The 19,916-nt window shown below is 35.1% G+C and overlaps 1 protein-coding gene across 2 annotated transcripts in view; it reads left to right on the top strand.

Annotated features, from left to right (window-relative positions):
- LOC125680691 (uncharacterized) overlaps positions 1-19,109 on the top strand; it is a 29,267-nt gene extending 10,158 nt beyond the window's left edge. Inside the window, exons 2-10 of one of the 2 annotated variants that reach the window (XM_048920408.2) lie at positions 6,580-7,388; positions 8,873-9,178; positions 10,485-10,763; positions 11,835-12,179; positions 16,289-16,399; positions 16,536-16,572; positions 16,684-16,766; positions 16,886-16,940; positions 18,823-19,109. In XM_048920408.2, coding sequence (XP_048776365.2) covers positions 7,316-7,388; positions 8,873-9,178; positions 10,485-10,763; positions 11,835-12,179; positions 16,289-16,399; positions 16,536-16,572; positions 16,684-16,766; positions 16,886-16,940; positions 18,823-18,931 — 1,398 coding nt within the window. In that variant the 5' untranslated portion in view covers positions 6,580-7,315 and the 3' untranslated portion in view covers positions 18,932-19,109. Of the gene's footprint in view, positions 1-6,579; positions 7,389-8,872; positions 9,179-10,484; positions 10,764-11,834; positions 12,180-13,064; positions 16,022-16,288; positions 16,400-16,535; positions 16,573-16,683; positions 16,767-16,885; positions 16,941-18,822 lie in introns of those variants that run through there. The other variant, XM_056157161.1, reaches the window with a different exon arrangement.
- The last annotated feature ends 807 nt before the right edge of the window (positions 19,110-19,916 follow it).

Genomic DNA, 19,916 nt, shown 5'->3' with positions numbered 1-19,916 from the left:
ATTTTTTGATACTGTGGATTTCACAGCGTGTGATCCGGTTTTCTGGATCACCACACTGTGGTTTTCTGATTCCGTATCAGTATCCTTTGAAACTGATACATCACAATGCATCAACGCAACGGTTTTTTGTTTTTTTTGTAGAAAATATCGACTGCGTCACAAACAAAACTGTGTACACTAAATATAATTTTACCGGATGTCTGTGTTTTAGATAATTTGGATTACATTTATTATCTTACACATGTAAATGGGAATTTAAAAATATATAAAGGGGTATACAATAAATTCATCATTACTACAGTAACTTGATCCTAAGGGTTGAATCGCGTTTCGTTGATAGGTGTGGATTATCAGATCAAACTCGACGCTTCCTGTCTCGTGTGATCTGATGATCCGCGCCTTTCAACTCGGCGTGATCCGACTCTTTGGATTAAGTTACTGTAGTAATAATATATATTTATTTCATACCCACCAGTGTTTCGTGTGTTTTATACTGTTGATTTCAAAGAGTGTGATCCGATGTTCCGGATCACCATACTGTGGTTTTCTGATTTTGTATCAGTATCCTCTGAAACTGATGACGTGACAATGCAACAACGCAACGATTTTTTGGAAATATCGATCGCGTCAAAAACAAAAATGTGTACACTAACTATAATTTCACTGTATGTCAGTGTTTTTTGATAATTATGTTCCCCAACCAAAGTTTGGGAACATATTGTTTTTACTCTGTTTCTTCTTCTTCTTCTTGTTAAGAAGCTTCTATAATTCTATTGTTGATTTTTCACTTTTCTTTTTATTCTTTTTTTTTTCTTACCGATTTTGCGCAGAGCATTTCTCAGAGATGGCTCAATCGATCTGCTTCAAATTTTCTGGGTTGATTTGTTGCCATCTGAAGTTTATATCTCCGTTTCAATTTTTGAAAATTCACTTCCGGTCGCAAGTTACGTCCGATTTTCCGTTTTTAAAATGACATTATGTCCAGACGTTTTTAGCTCACCTGAGCTGAAAGCTCAAGTGAGCTTTTCTGCTCGCATTTTGTCCGTCGTCTGTCCGTCTGTCTGTTAAACTTTTCACATTTTCGACTTCTTCTCCAGAACCACTGGGACAATTTCAACCAAACATGGCCAAAAGCATCCTTGGGTGAAGGGCTTTCAAGTTTGTACAAATGAAGGGCCATGTCCCTTTCAAAGGGGAGATAATCACAAAAATGAAAAAATAGGGTGGGGTCATTTAAAAATCTTCTTCTCAAGAACCACTGGGCCAGAAGAGCTGAAATTTACCTGAAAGCTTTCTGACATATTGCAGATTCAGGTTTGTTCAAATCATGGCCCCCGGTGGTAGGATGGGGCCACAAGGGGGGGGGTCAAAGTTTTACATACAAATATATAGGGAAAAACTTTAAAAATCTTCTTCTCAAGAACCACTAAGCCAGAAAAGCTGAGATATACATGAAAGCTTCCTGACATAATGCAGATTCACGTTTGTTCAAATCATGGCCCCTAGGGTTAGATGGGCCACAATAGAGGATCAAAGTTTTACATACAAATATATATGAAAAACCTTTAAAAATCTTCTTCTCAAGAACAACTTAGCCAGAAAAGCTGATTTTTACATGAAAACTTTCTGATATAGTGCAGATTCAAGTTTGTTCAAATCATGGCCCCCAGGGATAAGATGGGACCACAAGGGGGGATCAAAGTTTTACATACAAATATATAGGGAAAAACTTTAAAAATCTTCTCAAGAACCACTAAGCCAGAAAAGCTGAGATTTACATGAAAGCTTCCTGACATAATGCAGATTCAAGTTTGTTCAAATCATGGGCTCCGGGGGTTGGATGGGGCCACAATAGGGGATCAAAGTTTTACATACAAATATATAGGAAAAATCTTCTTCTCAAGAACCACTGAGCCAGAAAAGCTGATTTTTACATGAAAACTTTCTGACATAGTGCAGATTCAAGTTTGTTCAAATCACGGCCCCCGGGGGTAGGATGGGGCCACAAGAGGGATCAAAGTTTTACATACAAATATATAGGAAAAATCTTCTTCTCAAGAACCACTGAGCCAGAAAAGCTGATTTTTACATGAAAACTTTCTGACATAGTGCAGATTCAAGTTTGTTCAAATCATGGCCCCCGGGGGTAGGATGGGGCCACAAGGGGGATCAAAGTTTTACATACAAATATATAGTTAAAATCTTTTTCTCAATAACCACTGAGTCAGAAAAGCTGATATTTACAAGAAAACTTTCTGACATAGTGCAGATTCAAGTTTGTTCAAAGCATGGCCCCCGGGGGTAGGATGGGGCCACAAGGAGGATCAAAGTTTTACATACAAATATATAGTTAAAATCTTTTTCTCAATAACCACTGAGTCAGAAAAGCTGATATTTAAGCAAACTTTCTGACATAGTGCAGATTCAAGTTTGTTCAAATCATGGCCCCCGGGGGGTAGGATGGGGCCACAAGTGGGGGGGGGGGGGGGTCAAAGTTTTACATACAAATATAGGAAAACGCTTTAAAAATCTTCTTCTCAAAAACCATTGGGCCAAAGAAGTTGACATTTACATGAAAACTTTCTGACATAGTGTAGATTCAAGTTTGCAAAGGGTAGTTTGGGTCATAATAGGGACTAAGGTTTTACATGCAAATATATATGGAAAGTCTTCAGATATGGGCCAAGGTGACTCAGGTGAGCGATGTGGCCCATGGGCCTCTTGTTTCATAAATGGTTAAAGATTGAGTCTTAAAACTTTCAGGAATGATAGGTGGTGACCTGTAGCTCTGTAATAAGGTTTATCAATGCGATCTGTCACTTCCGGTCGTCACCGGAAGTGAACAAAAGAAACGTCAATATTCAAATTTATGCTTTTGAAGCAAATCTTGCATAGATTAATGAAGTCTCTTTCGGCGTTTCAGAATATGCTAGACTTACCGGAAGTTTAACCAGCAACTTCCGGTTCTTAGAGAAAAACTTTGAAAAATTGGTTTTTGTTTGTCTTCGTATATTTCGCTTATTGATCAAGTTTTTAATACGATATTTACAGATTTCATTGACATTATCCATCTCTAGGTTACCCCTTAATATCATTTTAAAATTCACTTCCGGTCGTGAGTTACGGCCGAATTTCCGTTTTTCAAATGACATGTTGTCCGGGCGTTTTCTCATAAACGGTTTAAGATTGAGTCTTCAAACTTTCAGGAATGATAGATATTGGCGTTTAACTCTGTAATAACGTTTATCATTGTCATTCGTCACTTCCGGCCGTAACCGGAAGTGAACAGAAGAAACATCAAATTTCAAAGTTATGCTTTTGAAACAAAACTTGCATATATTAATCAGGTCTCTTTCGGAGTTTTAGAAAGTGTTAAACTTACCGGAAGTTTAACCAGCAACTTCCGGTTTTTAGAGAAAAACTTCGAAAAATTGGTCTTTCTTTGCTATCCTTTCTCTCGCTTTATAAATCAAGTGTTTGATATGATTTTCGCATATATAACTGATATTATCCATCTTTAGAGTATAGTGAATTGATTTTTTTCTTCAAAATTTACTTCCGTGGCCGAGTGGTTAGAGCATCGCGCTTAAAATCACACGGCCTCTCACCTCTGTTGGCGCGGGTTCAAATCCCGCTCGTGCCGGTAAGTGAGAAAGTTTCCCAGTTTACTTTCGGAAAGTCGGTGGTCTCTTCCCAGGTACATTGTATCTGGGTTCTCTCTTCCACCAATAAAAACTGGGCGCCACCATATAACTGAAAAATTGTTGAGTGTGGCGGAAAACATCAAAACAAACAAACAAAACAAAACTTCCATTTGTGAAATATCTACGATTTCCGGGTATTTTTCTCCAGGCGTTTTCTCATACATAATCAAAGATTGAGTCTTGAAACTTTCAGGAATGTTAGATGGTGACTTGTAGATGTGACATACGTGTTTCATTTTTCTTGCCGTCACTTCGGTCATCCGCCGGAAGTACCATAAAAATATGTAATTTTTCATTTTTTAAAATTCTAATACTCGTTACATTATTTGATAGAGTGTAATAAGTCATACCATTTCCACCGGAAGTTGATTGTTCGAAACCGGAAGTTGTCCGAAAACTCAGTATTTTTCATGGAATTTTTTAGTGTGGGTTCCTACGCGGCCCATTTTGAATTTTTAGTCGTTTTATGAACTCCCGAGATACTCGAAAGTGAATAAAACAAAACCGAAATTGTTTATCATTGATAAATCACGTCTTACATGTACGTGTTTATTTCTTTCATGTATAGTCGTTCTTCACTAGTTGAATTCTCCCAGTCAAGATCCTATCTCGTCAGAAATTGGACGGAAGACCTATTCGTTGCTTACAACGAGATCATTTCTAGTTATTTTTTTTCCTTTTCGTCTCCGAGACGGTTGGAAGGAGTTTTATGAAACTTTCACAGATTATGGAGAACGATAGTACCTCCAGGTATTTTTTTCATTTTTTCAAAATTCACTTCCGTTCATGAGATACGTCCGATTTTCCGGTTTTTAAAAGCAACTTTGTGCGGGGGTAAACTTGAAAACGACTAGAGATAATGGAATGAAACTTTCAGGGATGATAGATCTCTTTTTTCTATGGTGCATGCACGTAATATTTTTTGTCACCGTCACTTCCGGTCGTCACCGGAAGTGATTAAATGAATCATAAATTTCAAACTTTTTTTTTCAAATTGAAACCTATATCGGTTTATTAGGTCTCTTTCTAATTCTCAAAAAAATGTTGACCCACCGGAAGTTGAATCTCCAACTTCCGGTTATATCAAAGAAAATCTATTCATTCTCTCATTTTTCAGTGCCATAAATCTCGGTCACGAAACAAGTTAATGAGTTGAGTTTTACATATATTAGAGTCACTATAAATGTCTAGAGTAACGTCAAACAATTTTTGTAAAATTCACTTCTGGTCGTTAGATATGGTGTGGACAAATTCAGACTTTGTTTCCCTGATATCTCCGGAACGAGTATAGATATACACTTGAAACTTGCAGGGGTTATATATTAGCGGTAGTCCATGTTAAACATATGTTCGTATATGAGTGTACGTCACTTCCGGTTTCAACAGGAAGTGGTTGAAAATTTTACTATATTCAAATATTTTCAACACGATTTCTCAGAGATGGCTCAATGGATTTTCTTGCCAATTATGAAGATGATAGAGAATTGTAGTACCCTTAGACACGATCTTTCATTTTTACAAAATCTACTTCCGTTTGTGAGATATGTCCGATTTCCATTTTTCAAAAAATCATCTTGTTCGGAGGTAATCTCAAAAACGACTAAAGAGGAACAAGTGAAACTCTCAGGTATTATAGATTTCTCGATTGTATAGTGCATGCACATTAATTTGTTTTTCGTTATCACTTTCGGTCGTAACCGGAAGTGATTGAAAGAATCACTAATTTCAAACTTTTTCTTTTAAATTGAAACCTACACTAGTTTATTAAGTCTCTTTCAAAGTATTCAAAGAATGTTGACCCCGTCGGTAGTCAAAACGGCTACTTCCGGTTTCTCGATAAAATACTCTTATACCTTTCGTCTTTGTGTCCCCATAAATCTCGTTTCTATTTCAAGTGTTTGATATGATTTTCAAATATCTTAAGAACAGTATCAACATCTAGAGTTAAGACAATCTAATTTTTCAAAATTCACTTCCGGTCGGTAGTAAGCCACTACTTTTTTTTTCTTTAGTCTGCTTCTTTTTCTTGAGAACTCTTTCAAATAGAGACGTGAAACTTTCAGGGAATATAAACATTGGAGAGACGCTGTGGTTTATGGGGAAAACACATCTGAATATTGCTTCCGGCCGTCACCGGAAGTTACAAGAAATGGATGAAAACTTCATTAACACACCTCTCATGTCTTGAAAAGGCACATTCTCTGATATATTTGAATGATTCTCGTAAGAACAGAAAGCTGTGTACCGGAAGTGTTCAAACGGAAGACCTACTCATTACTAGTAATGAGTGTCTAGTTATTATTATTATGTCTCCGAACACAAAGTGTCGGAGACGTATTGTTTTTGTTCCGTTTCTTATTATTCTTATTTTCTTCTTCTTATTATTCCTCTTCTTTCCAGAGATATATAAAGGGACGTGTAAAATTTCTATGATACTGAAAAGTTGAAATAATTATATTACCTCTCCTTATCTAATTCTATACAAAATGTTCTCATTGTTTTGGGCTTGATTGAGAAATCATGGGAATAAATTATATTCCATACGATATGTATGTTTGAACATCTCATAACTCCTATAATGTAAAACTTATACGGTACCAATTTTGATGCACTAGATGCACATTTCGACAATTAATGTCTCTTCAGTGATGCTCAACCGAAATGTTTGAAATCCGAAGTAACAATGAAGTTTTAGAGTTATTATAGGGGAAAACAGTGTGCCAAAAAAGTGGAGTCAAATTCGTCTAAGGATAAGAGCTATGCGTGAGGGAGATAATCCTTAATTTTGAAATGAATATCTAAATTTTATAACAGCAATTAAATATGCATCCGTATTTTCAAGCTAGTAACGAAGTACTTAATTACTGGGCTGTAGAGACCCTCGGGGGCTAACAGTCCACCAGCAGAGGCCTTGACCCAGGGGTCATAATCTAAAACTTATACGGTACCTATGAAGAATACAAATTAAGAGTATGACAAACACAGATCCCCGGAAACACCAGAGGTGGGATCAGGTGCCTAGGAGGAGTAAGCATCTCCTGCTGACCAGTCACACCCGCCGTGAGCCCTCTATCTTGATCAGGTAAGCGGTGTAATCCGTAGTCAAAATGTTTCATTGAAATTTTATATTTTCCCAAAAAGTTTTATATACTCTGTAATTGATACGAGAAATAATTGATAGAAATTGACTTTAGCTAAATCCCTTTAAATTTTCTCATTAAATACATGTATGTTAGAACATTTATATATGAAGATATTAAAATCTATCTATATATACAGTTTGATATCATTTACACATTGGAGATTGGAGAGTTCCGCCTTTCAGTCACTTTTCAGTTTACTGAATGGAATACCAAGGTGGTTTCATCTAGTGGAGGCACTTCCAGATTTTATAATACGCATCTGCTTGGTGCAAGGATAAAAGTGGAGAGAAACTTGTGACATTTCAAGTACTTTTCTCTATAGTATGAATAGTCTCAATGCATTTGAAATACCAATTCGCGGAAATAATGTCAAACTGAGATACTATATATAAAGTATTTCCCGTTGCTATTATATCCATATTTTTTCCTTTTTGAAACAATGATGAACTGAATGTTCCAGTCAGAGGAATGATGGACCGTGCAACAAGCAGGCAGTATTCTATGTGTTCATTGTTGTTTTTAATGACGTTTTCATCAGTTTGTAAGTATTAGATAATTTTCATATAACTCACATGATATTTGTATACATATGACAGCTAAGGGGCTGTGGCTCGACGTGGCAGAAATTCAATGTGCTGGTGTTATACTGTATGCTTGAGATCGGTTTTCCTCAGGTATGTTAAGGGTGGGGCGGAGGTAATTTAAGGCAGGTGTGAAGCCCCGTGCCCGAGGAAACTCTGCTAGCTTGTATATATCGTCCCAAATACGTAGGATGCTATCTGTGTTACCTGCCTTACCTGTACGTTTTTATGATTGAAAAATTCATGATAGTCATTTTTCTTGTGCAGGTTAATCGAAACGTTGATAATTAAATCTAATGAATCAAACATGTAAAAAAAATTAAAGCTCGATAAATTTATCTTATATAAATGAGAACGTTAGCCATTGAAAACGTAGACAGAATATTCTTTATTCTAAGTTTTCTTGTATACATTTGACTGCCTCCGTCATATACCCGGTATCCGACGATGGACTGCCAAACATACAGTTTCCGACGGGAGTTCCTGCGTACTGCAGTAAATTTTTTGGCTATGTACAGCTGATGTACCGACCATCGTCCCACGCCCCGTGATGACTACATTTATATATTCTAAAACTGCTCAGAAATTTATTCAGTTTGAATTAGTTTTTCTGGACGGTACACCAGAATACTCTGTTTACCAAAGTTGTCTGTGTGACCCGTCCATAACGCATGGCTTACAAAAAGAGTCAGGACATTCGGATTTTCTGACAGTTCCTTCGATAAATGGTCCAGACGAAGAATTCGTTCTTCCTCTGGATCCCAATCCCAACCATGATACGCAAGAAAAAGCCCTTATAACGGCTAACTTCTCTTCCGATAAGGTAACAGTTACATCAATCTAACTAAAATTAGATGTTAGACCCGCTCGTCTACTCGCATACCTATGTATGAGAATACACGAGAGGATTTAACGTCTAATTTTAATAAGATTGCAGTTACATGCACGTTTGTCGCTATGTTTCGAGGGAAAATTACGCGTAAATTATATTCTAACAATCCATAATAATTATTATCAATCGTACCCATTCCTAAGCATACCCTTCTATATTCTATTATAATTGATGTAATTGTACGCAAAATTTACCACTACTATTGTATGACTATCTCTACATGAAAATTCCCTCTCTAGTTGGATTACGCGGTAAGCATCAAAAGATTGCACAGGCGCCTCGATCCCCAAATAAGATAGATAAAGTATACACAAAGACTAGTAACTAAATGTCCATCAATTTCTAGCATCCAATGTGAAGCTCAATTTCTCCTGATTGACAAGGGTTCACAGGCCAGGTAAATTTGAAGGTGGTGCTTATTTCCTCGGTCTTTAATTAAAAAAAAAAAAGAATCCGAAAGGATGATGGTTTCGTAATGATATCGTGTTGTTCGTTGTATTATTGAGAAATAAAAATTTTGATATTTCTTTTTTATTGCCTATTTTTCTTAAGACAATCAAGAATTTTCAACGAACGTTACTGTATGGGTGGATCATTGTGTTCTACACACCAATTATACAGCACCAGCTGGAAATGGCACCTGTTCGGCGTACAAATATCGTGTCAGCGTGAATATGTATACCAAAGAAAATAAAAAGATATACCTATCCACTATCGATACAAGTGACTTGAAATATTCTTACAACGGAATAAATTCGTCCAACCGTTATGGCATTGAGGTTAACCCAGCACTAAAATGCCTAAATCTTGGTTTAACATTTGGGGAGATCAGGGAAAAGAATGTCATTGCTTTAGCTGGTACGTATTATATATATAATGATTTTATGGTTATATTGTATTGCTAAGTTGTAAATGCGAAAAGGATGAGTTGTATATTTGTGGACACCAAACATGTCACCGTTGATGCACGTAATTATATAAAAGTGGACAACAAGCATGAACTATGTGTTGCAAATGGTTGACTCAGACCAAAGCGTTCGGGGTCTACAAACATCTGCTGAGTTCTCCACACTTTAAGTGTATTAAGCAACCCATCACACAAGGACGGGTTACTTGCATTGTAACTGAATATGCAAGATGGGTGTGATCATGAGTCGACTTCAACCTTAAAGTACACTGTACTTCACTTATGAGACAGTGTATTTGCTGGAGACTGAACATAAGTACTTGTGATTAGATCGTTGATACTTAACATGTTATCTCTTGGAGTGTCTAGGTGTGTTTGATTGAGGTACATAGTCATAATATGCTGTAAGTTTAAGTCAAATCAAACATTCAGTATCTTTAATCCTTTATTACGTTCAAGAAGCATATGGTATCCCTTACAAAACATAATTTAATGCATTTTAATGCAGGTAAATGTTATCATCATTTGATGAATATCACACTCTTTGGATACAACTGGTAACAAATTTAGGTACGAGAACCATGATTGTATTTTGGAATATTCAAGGTATCACACCGGTAATTATTTTCACTATATATTACTATAGAGGAAAAAAATTCATTAAAAATCAGTTTACAGAACTGATGCCGAATAACGCAGTCAGAAACTTTCTATGTTACCTATCTCGTCTGCCGACACCAGAAAAACACCACCCTACGCGGCATTTTCGAAAATAAATTACCCGCAAACAAGACTACCCTCAAATCCACGTGTTTTTCACATGTGTGTAAACAGCCGGAGTACACCTCAGGAAGTAGCCTCAGCTACCAACAGCAAATAGTTCCTTTGTATACACTTGGTTATTTCTACAAATTACACAAAATTTCCTAATCAGGGGTCCAAAAATTAAGAGAAAAGAAGAAGAGGAAATGAGAAAAATCGGGCAAGGAAAAAAATATTTCTTTAAATATATGGAACTACAATTAACTAACTTCATTTTGATTGGACAATTACCGGTGTGATACCTTGAACAATGCTGGGATGACGTTAGAAATATATGTACATGTTGATACCATAATGAAAAAATATCCATAGCATCTGCGAGAACATTACACAAGATCATTAGGGATTATTGAACGTATTCTTTACTGTCATGCTTAATGGTAGTTGCACAATTATATGAATAAGTATATATATATATTTACCTTATTTTGAAAGAAACTTCGCCCCAAACAGTCCTTGCTGCTGAAGCTGAAGACCTCTCCATATTGTGTCCATTCCATGGCGCCTACAAGTCATATACTGTGATAAAGTGGCAGCACATATTAGGAATTAATAAGATCGTCGTTAGAAATTTCACTACAATAAGGGTGAACCTTGTTAACATAACGTATGAAGATTCGGGAATGTATTATTGCACGGTGGAGTATTATCCATGTGGGAGCAATTCCCGAGGACCCATGTACAAAGAAGGATTTGTTTCTGTTAATTTCGAAGGTAATTCACAACCATTTACGGTGAATGATGATCATTTTATGTTGACCTGCCATTCGTAAATTATGAACATTAAATGATATATGAACTATGTTTGGTACATAGGATTCATTTTGCCGGTTAGAATTAACGAAATGTTAAGGGATGTTTCAGGTGCATAATGCATATTTTATGAATAGTATTAATCAATCTTTATTTCATATAATTTTACCTTCCTCATGATTTTAGTATATAAATAAAAAGATATGGAGGGTTTGTAGGATATTTGTTTGTATGATGATTTATTTCCCATAAGTTCCAAAAATTCTCACCTGAGCAATACGTTGAAGGCATGAGTAGTGAGGTTTGCATATCGTGTCAATGTCATCGAGGTACGGACACTCGATCTTAAAGGTCATATCCGAAAGAAACGATCACTATGTTAAATGTCTTGGGTTCGACGCGGCACCTGGATCGATAATCAAAACCACGGTATTTTGCTGTAGCTAAGCAACCGCCCTAAACACTACGTGGCAGCAACCAATGGGTGACATGAAAGGGCAGGATAATCGTGACATAATGTTGTCAAGACACTCGTTATTCTATAATATTTACATTTCCTCTGCTTTTTTGCCTTCGATCTCTTTAACAATTTAAATGAAAGTCATTTCCTCGTAAATGTGAACAATGTACGCATGCATTTTGATGAATATAGTGCGACTATATTCTGACAGAAATGACAGTACAACGCTTCACGCAAGCCTACTTTCCATGAAACGCTAGCACTTAATTGTGTGCAATCCCTTCAATGTTTTTATCATCAAATTAAACATTAATGCTTTCAAGTATATAATTACAGTCGATGTTACAATGACCCAATAAACATTTTTCGATATATATATGGCATAAACTAAGACATAATTTAAATGTTTTAATAAAAAATCAGTTTATGCTATGATGTTCATGATATATATATATATATATATATATATATATATATATATATATTGACTTGGATTGAAGTTTGAAATAATCCATATCAATTTTGTAATGATATGTGTTTTTGGAAGTACATCAACGCATTATCTGTTTTAGGTCCGCCTGTTATTGCTTCTGTAATGAGAACAATCGAAGGAGATAATATCAGTTTAATTGTACAAGTGGTAAGCTTTCCACAACCTCCACGGCCAACAATTGCTCTAGCAAATGGAAATGGACACAAAGTAAAAGTAAACTCTTCCGGGTTTGTACCGGTAGTCTTTCAGTACCCCGCATACGGACAAAGTGTAAAGGTTAGTGGATACGAGACAAAAATCACAATTAGGAACATGTCAGTGGAATGGCTTGGACAAATCAAAGTTTTTGTGACAAACGGACATGGAACCCAGGAATATACCGTCACCACTACAAACGACGACAGAGAAAAAAAGAAAACGTTAGGTAATAGATTTACATTATCCAAATGGTATACAAAATTAAAGCGTTCCTAACTGTTTGTATATAGGAACATGATGCTATGGAACAACATTGTTAATATTAATTGTTTGGGAATATAGAATAGCTACCACAAACAGCGACAGGAAAAGCAAGAAGAGTTTAGGTAACAACAGTTCCGGAAGATGGGGCATATCCCCTCGCAATGAGTATCTACACGCTCGTAGTGACCATGACCTTTTGACCCTAAATCAATAGGTTTCTTCATCTCTCGTGTGAAATTTGAAATCAATCTAGCAAAACAATGTGGCCTGTAGAGTATTTACAAACTGTGTCACACACCCACACACTCACAAACGGTCCTATTACTATATCTCCTCTCGCAGTGAAAGTTGAAATATATCACCCCTCCCTATATACATTATGTATCTCTATACAAAATTTTCCCATTGTTTCGGGATTAATTGAGAAATCATGGAAATAAATTGCATTTAATATGGTATATTATATTTCACTTATGAATACTTAAAAACTTTTGTTTTCATCGTTTTTGAAAAAAAGTATGTTTTAGCAGGTGTATATTAATACTAGAAATTCCATTGTTTTCTTGGGAGAGGGATGTTAAATTTCGTCTATTTTGTGTTATAATGTATGAACATCATCTCGAATTCAAATACACCGATCCACTGAAGCTCGTTACCTTAAATTTTGACAAATGAAATGCGCTGAAAAAAGAAGCCCTGCCCATCACCACGAGCCTCGGACAAACATCCGACATCCGCCATTGTTTTGTATAGTAAACACAGAAATGTATCGACCGATCATGTGTTAATAGTACAGTGTGTATGCATCTTTTTGTATGAGGAATGATTAAACATTTTTCTCTGGAAGCTATAAATCACAGAGAAGGTATCCAGACAAACTTAATTGAGCCAAATTTACACTATTTCCATCAACGAAAGACAGACTTGCAGAAGTGTACATGCCGTTTATTGCCTTATGTCACATACCTCAGAGTCAGCTAAATGTCCACAAAATAACGAAGACACGCATCTATGAACTCAGTAAGATGTTTTGTTGTTTATTGTACTACGCAGACATTTATAATCCAGGCACATAGCATTGTTTTCCGGAAGGGGGGGGGGGTAACTTGCTGATACAAATCTTCAATTTTTATGTACTCTTTTTATGAGAAAGGTGCAGATAACGAACAGTGATCAATCTCATAACTCCTACAAGCAATACAAAATAGATAGTTAGGCAAACACGGACCCCTGGACACACCAGAGATGGGATCAGGTACATAGGAGGAGTAAGCATCCCCTGTCGACCGGTCACACCCGCGATGAGCCCTATATCCTGATCAGGTAAAGGGAGCTATCCGCCGTCAAAAAAGGAGAAAAATTACTGTCACAAAAGGGAAGGGTCAGAGGAAGTTTATATTAGTATATCATAGATGAAAAAAGAAGAAAAACTGTCATTGTAAGGGGGAAAGGGGTCGAAACGTTGTCATACTACACTGCACTGAGCACTACATGTATGCATGTTTGCAAAGTGGTAAAAGACGTGCAACTAAAACCCAGTGTTTACAAATCGTACTGTGCTTGATAGCCATGGATTACATTCTGATGACATTAATAATTAATGCATAAATTTGTATAAATGGATCAGTTAAACATAGTAGCGAATGTTTCAACAAAACCTAAATGATGACCCTACCGGGATCTGCTGAAAGTAATTTTGTTTTGTTTTGTTTTCTTAGCAATATGATGAGACAATAGCTGGATACCAAGTCCCATGTGATGTTACATGTAAATAGGAGGAAATGCACCTGTCAGGATACATGCACATATGGAGATTGGATAGAACAATAAACCAATTCAAGTGCTCTAAACTTTTCAGTAAAACAATTACTGTCACTACATAATTTAGAAATGTTGACTCATAATCTTTGATTAATGTTAATGTATATTTGATCAGAAATTTTGAGAGAGAAAAGAGTAGGTAAGAAATAACGAAACTGTTCAATATTAATATATACATTTCTTTAATTACTGAATTTCAAAGACCATATTTATTGAAGACCCTTCGAAAAGCATCCTAGTCATTAATAATCAATCTTGATGAAGAGAGTCAGACTAATACGGACAAGATATTTGAAGAATAAATCCCACCAATGGATTGTTGTCAGTCTTACTAAAGCCAGCCCTACTAATTGTTGTGAACCAATATGCTATTACAATAAAATATTTTTGTGAGTAAACGTTTGTTTATTGGCATTTATTGGGTGACGATTTTAGAAATCCCTACATTCCAATCTAAACCAGTGGATATATGGGTTATCATATTGGTATGTAAATTTAACAGTATCCATACAACAAGAACTCATGAATAAAAGAAAAAAGGGAGGACATTAAGAAGAAATATTGGTCACAATACCCTGGCTACATATCCTTAATTCCTTATAGTATTATACAAGTTTATTTTCGCAGCAAATATAAAAGTGGCAGTAGTAGATCAAGTTTAAGCATTTTAATATCATAAAGATTTCCATAAGAAATTTTATATGAATTGATGGAAAATTTCGTAACACCTTTCATCTTGAAGGTTCAAAATCATTAATGATTGTGATCATCCTATTGGTACATATGTACATGTATTTTATTTTTAAAACAACGGAATTGCTAGTGAATGACATTGGTTTTTATTTATGATTCAATTTGATTTTATTTGTGTACATAAACGAATTTTTCTTCCTTGGAGTTGGTTTGGACTTTGAAAATACCATGGATTAAACAGATGCTGGTTGAGAAACCTCTTAGGTCATATTTTAAAAACCATTTAAATTAAGAGGAAAAATGTTTTATATTACAAAGGGATAAGAGTGACCTATAAGTTTGTTTAACTATAAAAAAAATAATTCTAAATTAGAAGCCGACTTAGTCTAATTGCCCCTACCACTAATGAAGCAAACTAAGCAGCATGAAAGCTTTGGAGAGGTGTGGTTTAGTTTAAAATGGTTACCAGTGGCAGATCTAAAATTTGCCAAAAGGGAACCCAATAGGCTAGGAACTCTAGGGTTTTGAGGCATTTTTTGTTAATTTTATGGGTTATTCTTCCAATTCTTTATACATTAAAAATCAATAAATGACAAGAAATAATTGATTTGTTTATTTCTATTGACTTGTCTCTAAGTTAATGCCAAATCTACTGCTTTTATTTTGTCACAGAATAGTTAAATGCAGACAACTGCAATCTATTATGGGGCCAATGTTACTATAAATGTATACTTGTATATGTATATGTACAGTATTTGTATATATTTTCATGCTGGCCCTTGAGGGTCCTTGATTGGTAAATAAAATATGCTCTTTGTTCTATAGATCTAATGATTCAAAAGAGAAGAATGCGGAAGCACTCGTTTTAACACCCAAACCTGTCGTTTCGATGTGATTCGTACGCTTTTATGAGTGGAGTGAAATAATTTGAAAGCATATAAATAAAAATGAATTATCAAAATCAACCCATCTCCTTCAAACGGGATGAAATGATGACCCTTCGAAAGTAATCTAACAAAAGTCTAACCAGGATTATCTCGAAAGCGATTGCAGTTGCCGTCATTGTTTACTTTCTTTGTCCGAGTCTCCGTTGTTGCTATGACCTAACCATGGTGGGCGGGGTTTATGCTGCGACAGTGGATCGGTGTATTCTTCACGAGAAAGAGTTATCTGAAATACAATACCCCGACATCACGTTCTAAGGATCGTGTGTATACCTAAAAAAAAAAAAACACCATGAAAACCTGATCACAAAAACCTTCATATTCATAGTGATCAAAGAACATCTGAAACGACATATAGTATATATGTATGTGTTCTAGAGATGTCTTAATATGTGATACAGGTAGTTGAATTTTTCATCATACGAAAATGTGACAATTGTATCATATATATTTACATTGGAATCAGTAGAAGTAGTAACAACAAAGTATTCCATTTCTCCATATACATTTTACATGTAAATACAGTGTATGCAGAAGTATATTGTAGTTCACTTTCTCAATCACTTAAAACGACAATCGTTAACGAAAATCTTTACATTTTATGTTGGCGTAGAAACGTTCTTCAACGAGAATAAACCGCTTGTGTATGGTGTCGGTGCCGGATTTCTCACTCTGTTCAGTCTTGGTATCGCAGTGCTCATTGGGTGTAACAGAAACAGGAAAAGTAAGTGAATCCCCCATATCATATCAATGCTGCGAAGTTACACATTTTAGGTTAATGAATACCAATTGTGAAAAGAAAGTTTTTTTCTTTGTTTTACGTCCGTAAAAAAGACTGACTCTTCACCTTTATTCTTCAGAAAAACTGAGGCGAGGATTCAACGTGAATGATACACAGTGAGTATGATAGTATCTACGTAAAATACACAAGAACCGGAAAACAGACCAATTTTAAAAATCGATTCACAAAAAAATGTATGTAAAATATATATTGTGTGTGTTTTCCAGAGAAGAAGATGTCGACTGTCTAGCACTAGTGGATGAGCTGTATGCCAGACCCTTTGAGAACAAATTATACGAAGATCCTGAAGGTTTAACAACTTTAATCAATAAAATCATTTTGGAATATTTAAGAAAATTTACCTGTATTTTTGTCCTTCAAGGTAACCCAATGTATGAAATTTCAAATCTACATCTGGTGTAATTCCAGAAAAGGTACCAGATCGAGAAAAACGAATACAAATGGAAAGAATGCAAATTGCAAGGTTTGTTTAGAGTCTTAATCATTGTTCAATTTGCGATATTGCTAATTCGCGTTAAGTGGATAGGGTAGTAAAAATACTACAAACAGAATATGACCTTCTTCCCATTTCATCTAATCAGATGTATCGTGAAATGCATTCCACTGCAGAAAATCCACTGCAGAAAAAAACCTAACTTAAACCATTGTACCCCAATGACGATATTTATAAACACATGTAGCGGTCTGGCATACATTGAATACACAATCTAGTTGAAATGAGGACAGAGTTTTCATCAAAGTATTATCAATATAATTTAGTAAGACATCAGTGCAAACAATCATTTATCATTTTCCCTTTTCGACAGGGCTGACACACACATATATTATCAGTATATATATATATATATATATATATATATATATATATATATATATATATACTGATAATGATTAATAATAATTATTGATAATAATTATCTTCCCACCATATTATTTCATAATCACATTGTTTTGGAAGTTTTCCCTCTAAATTATCTGATTTCTGTAATTTTCAAAAATAATTCTATTTTCATCCCGACCCGATCATGGTACAAACTTTCTACACCATCTGACATCAGTAAACACGCTTTACAACAAAACCACCATTTTTATCACCCAGTACAACAGTGTATCATTCTTGTTACCAATGAAGTTTATTGATACTTGTCGTTTTTCGTGGTGTGTGTTATTTGTTTATGTAATATATGTCTCTTGATAAAGACGCGGGTTGCGTCGAAAATTTTATAAATTTCTTCACTGGCCTTGTATCTTCTCAGATCCGACATTAATGGGTTTTCGTGCTTATATATATATATATATATATATGACCACTAATGATAATTATTGGGCAGTTCTACGTTCAATAAGGGTGTAATTGTATCATTAATACACACCGTGCCATCTATTAATGATACTACAAAACCTAATCATAAAATTTGATATTATTGATGGGAAGTTTCTAGGATCCATGAATGATAAATATTTTTCTTGTGCTTGAAATACACGCACTGCCACTAATAATACTCATGAAACACAATACCACTATAATAATATTCATTTGTTGTATACTACGTTTTCAGAACATGGTGTGAGAATATCCAGACCTTTTAGTTCGCGATTGTCCTCCGATAATCCAAAACATATATTATTTAACATTGCAAAGACGTTAAGATGTCATTCATATCTTTTTGCGTATGTATGTGCATACAACGGGTTAATGTAGACCTTTTCAATGAAATACTTCTCTTTGGTTGTAATCAGAATAGAATAACATTTTTAATACTCAATTTTGACGAATATTCAGGTTCTTGACTATCGGTTACAGGTTGTAAGTCGTAACAAGATTTTAACAGAGTTGCAACAGCTTATGATTTCATTTTTGAAAACACAATTTATTCTTATAATTGCATTCTATTTTCATTTCTGTCAGAATTTATAGCCGTTAAAATACACGTGCTATATTTATCAATATTTATAAGCAAATTGTTGACAAAGTATTGCATATTATGAGGAAATGGTTGTCATTAAAATTTGTAAATACATTGGAGATTTAAGTATAGAATATGGGGCATTAACATTTCACTTTTATTTGCAAGATTTCATTTCATGTTTGAGCTTTTCATTTGACACATTGCATGGTTCTTCATGTTCTAGGGTTATTACTATAAACCAACTTTTATTTGCGTGTGAGAATTTTTGTGAGGTTCGCGAGAATCTCGTTGCTGCAATTTTTTTTCGCTGCGAACCAGTCCTTCAATGTCTCAGAACATCTTATAAGCTCACTTGTCGGAATATTCACTATATTAAAATTAAAGATAGGTGGGACATTTTAGAATACTCGTCTCAAATTTCATGTTCTATTGCAGTACATACAGTTTTGGTGGATTTTCCATCAACGAATTTGAATATGAAGAGGCTGCATATGGGAATGACCCTGGACAGAATTACAACAACGTCCCGGATACATCATTATAGAGCATGCAATCTTGTTTTAAGATCACAGTAAACACTAGCTACCATGGCTGAAAAAAAAAACCAATGATTTACCGAAAGCATAACTATTTTGTTTGTTACATTCTTTGGTTTATTATTGTTGTTATGTTGATGAATTATCCATAGTTTATCTATCTAATTAAAAGGGGAAACATTCTCATTTCATGTTCCCTGTGATATAGGAGTTATGAGATTGATCACTGTTCGTTATCTTCACCTTTATAGGAGTTTATGAGATTGATCACTGTTCGTTATCTTCACCTTTATATAGGAGTTATGAGATTGATCACTGTTCGTTATCTTCACCTTGCATAATGATATGTCTGTCCTGTCTGTCCATCTAATTGTCTGTCCTAAATTATGATCATCTTCGTAAGATTTGTTAACTTCATTTGAGATCAAGATGAAGTTCAAAGGTCAAATATTCCACTGTGGGCTTTGACTGTAGTCGAAGGTATAGTGTTTTAAAAAAGACATCTCGTTGTGAATCAAGATACCATGGGTAACAGTACTTACCTGAATCACCAAACTAAAACAAATATACATGTAACAATCACCAGGCGAGAACAGCAAGGGAAGGCTGTGTGACAAACTGTTATCATTTTCATAATAATACGTGTGATATTCTGTACATAATTTGTACAGCGCCATAGGATTCCGAAAATATACATTGAATAAATATCATAAACATGGTTACAAAGGATAATCCAGCCGGGTAATGGTAAAAACAGACTATTATAAAGCTAATATATCAAAAAATAAGTTTTAGACGTCATCAGGTGAAAATATATCTATATGATATGTATAAAAGATGTTTAAAGATTTCAAGGGATGTACAAGTCTTTGATTTCATATGGAAGGCAATTAGTTTCCCGCTGAACAGCTGATTTCACGTTGTCCATACGTCCTGTCAAAATCACAAATCCCGATCAATGGAAGCGTTCGACTGTGTTTGTAAGACACTGCC

The sequence above is a fragment of the Ostrea edulis genome, chromosome 2 (genome assembly GCF_947568905.1).
Source record: "Ostrea edulis chromosome 2, xbOstEdul1.1, whole genome shotgun sequence".
NCBI classification, from domain to species: Eukaryota; Metazoa; Mollusca; class Bivalvia; order Ostreida; family Ostreidae; genus Ostrea; species Ostrea edulis.
Note: the sequence above shows the minus strand (reverse complement) of the source record. Positions and strands in the feature narration are given on the sequence as shown.